Source organism: Triticum dicoccoides, unplaced genomic scaffold (assembly GCF_002162155.2).
Source record: "Triticum dicoccoides isolate Atlit2015 ecotype Zavitan unplaced genomic scaffold, WEW_v2.0 scaffold141765, whole genome shotgun sequence".
NCBI classification, from domain to species: domain Eukaryota; kingdom Viridiplantae; phylum Streptophyta; class Magnoliopsida; order Poales; family Poaceae; genus Triticum; species Triticum dicoccoides.
The window spans coordinates 1-2820 of record NW_021200596.1 but is presented as its reverse complement, the minus strand read 5'-3'; the positions used below and the strand labels follow the sequence as shown (position 1 = coordinate 2820).

The 2820-nt window shown below is 53.7% G+C and overlaps 1 protein-coding gene across 1 annotated transcript; it reads left to right on the top strand.

Moving 5' to 3' along the window:
• Positions 1 to 283: 283 nt before the first annotated feature.
• On the top strand, positions 284 to 1819 carry LOC119343812 (RNA exonuclease 4-like; the record flags this gene model as incomplete). Its single annotated transcript, XM_037614575.1, has 2 exons — positions 284 to 309; positions 1143 to 1819. Coding segments are annotated over exons 1-2 (703 nt in total), but the record flags the coding sequence as incomplete, so codon positions are not given.
• Between the last annotated feature and the right edge of the window lie 1001 nt (positions 1820 to 2820).

The following is a 2820-nucleotide window of genomic DNA, read 5'->3' as shown; positions in this document are numbered from 1 at the left end:
GTATCCTGAACCATGAATATGCCACCTTTGCATCATGATATGGTGTATGATGCTGCAAAAAAGAAAGTTGATAGCATGTTTTTTTGTCGCTCATGTATACTGTACTGTGTACTTTCTAAGCACGTAGCCGTTGGCGACGCTGTCAGGAATCGAATGCCATCCGTTTTGCAGCTACATAAATAGCCGCCCGTGTCTTACAGCCCAACCAACCAACCAGCCAAGCACAACGACTACTGTTTGCTGCGTCTCTGCACTTGCTAAGGTGACTCACTCACTGTCGGCCATGGACAACTCTTCAGATGCTCACAGGTGCCCACCGCTCCATCTTCTCCATCTTCAGATTATACTGCTTTTGTATTCTCTGTTACGTACGTGATGATTACATGTGCCACATTGCACTGTCACACGTACTACAACATACTCCCTCCGTAAAGAAATATAAGTGCGTTTAGATCACTACTCTAATAATGTAAACGCTCTTATAAAAGTTTACAAAGGGAGTACTATGAGGGTGTTTGTTTCCAGGGATTTATTGGCTTAGGGACTTAAAAAAGTCCCTATAAGTCCCATCTAAACCAAACAGGAGGGACTTATAGGGACTTAAAGTGGGCATTTGGGACTTATGAAATAAGACTCTCAAGGAGGGACTTATAGTTGTAATATGATCTTATAGGGACTTATAAGTCTCAGGAACCAAACAGGTAGCGAACCAACCTGTGATTGGATGGTTAGAGAGACTGTGGTATCCCCAGCCCACCAGGGTTCAAATCCTGGTGCTCGCATTTATTCCTGGATTTATTTCAGAATTTCCGGCGATGCGCATTTAGTGGGAGGAGACGTTCCCGTCGATGACGAGGTGCCTACGGTGACTTCGTAAATTTCAAGATGATATGCCGGCTCAGTCTTTCGGAGGTGCTCATAGGGGTAGGGTGTGCGTGTGTGCGTTCATAAAGATGAGTGTATGCGTGTTTATATGAGCGCTTGTGTCTGTACTGATGTTAAAAAAAAGGAACCAAACATGTAGGTACTTTTTAGGGACTTGAGACTTATAAGTTGGGACTAAAAAAAGTCCTAGGACTTATGAACCAAACAGGGCCTATATACGTTTTCTTCATGCTGACGAGGGGTTCTTGGGTGTGCAGCCGTCACAGGTGCGCGGCGTGCTACCGTCAGTTCAACAGGATGGAGCACCTGTTGGAGCACATGCGATCGTCGCACCACTCCCACCATGAGCCCCGCTGCGGTGTCTGCAGCAAGCACTGCCGCTCCCTTGACGCGCTCCGCGACCACCTTGGCTTTGGCGCCTCCCTGCCCTCCAAGCCTGCCTGCGCCACCGCCTTCCAAGCCCGCGGCTGCCTGCTCTGCCTCGCCGTCTTCCCCACCGCCAGCGCCCTCCGCGCACACTGCGCCGCATGCAAGCTCTCCCGCGCTCCGATCCCCTCTTCCGCGCAGAGCCTCACGAGGACTATGTTGAGGATGGGCGTGCGAGGCGGTGGGGGCGCGGTGGCGCTGGGGTGCAAGATGGTCGGCAGCGGGAGCGATGGCACCCTCGACGTGTGCGCGCACGTCTGCGTCGTCGACGAGCAGGAGGTCATCCTCTACGAGAGCTTCATGAAGCCCCTCATCCCGGTCACGCACTACCGGTACGAGACCACACGGATCCGGCCCGAGCACCTCCGCGACGCGCCGACGGTGAAGCAGGCGATGAGGCGTGTGCATGACATCCTCCTCAACGGTGAGCAGTCCTACTCCTACCCCTCACGCGGCGCCGCCCGGCTCCTCGTCGGCCACGGCCTGGAGCACGACCTCGATGCGCTCGGCATCACTACCGGAACAGGGCCATACCCCGACGGCCAGAACAATGCCGACGGCCCCCGTCGGCTTCTTCGGAGATATGCCGACAGCCTGGTTCTGGCCGTCGGCGTACAAAGGCCGTCGGGTTACGCAGAGATAAGCCGACGGCACCCGTCGGCATAGAACGGCCGTCGGCCTAGCTACATATACGCCGACAGCTCCCGTCGGCTTACGAAGGCCGTCGGCATACACGTGGGGCCCGGCCACCCCCTGGCAAACGGCGTCAGAGCTATGCCGACGGCCTAGACGGGGGGCCGTCGGCATAGGTCCGCAGGCCACGTCATTGATCCAGGCCGCACCATGCAGAGCCTATGCCGACGGCTGCCGTCGGCATATCTGCCACGTCAGTGATCCGCGGCACGCTGGTCGGATCTATGCCGACGGCTAGGCCGTTGGCATAGTTAGATTTTTTCCCGTACATATTTTTTAATGTTTTTTTGTGTATTATTATATCAACTAACATGTAGCATGTTAAATATAAACATACATATGAATATATATGTAGTTTGTATTTTTTTCATATATTATGAATATATATATATATAGTTTGTATTTTTTCGAGCACGTTAATAATGTGCGGTCATGTTCTTTTAAATATAGATCCTTATATTTTATTAAAATCAAAAACAGCTATGCTGACAGAAGTTTTGTGGCAGTTGCAAACGCCCGACACCCGTCTCCAGAGAGTGACCCCCCTCACATCCGCGGTGTGCCCCCCCTCATGGACGGCGCCGCCGTCGGCACCTGGAGGGGGGAAACGGACGCGTCGGGTCTACACGGAGTGGATGTAGCTGTGGTTTTGGCCCGGATGTTGCTCCCGGGTGTCCCTCTGGGCCGACCTAACACAACCGGGTGGAGAGGTCCACTGGTCAAAGCCCGTCCGTGGGAAGTCAAAAGGCTAGATCTCGTGGTCAACCGCTCCAGGGTTAGGCGGGACGGGGGCCCTGGGGGGTAGCAATGCCACCG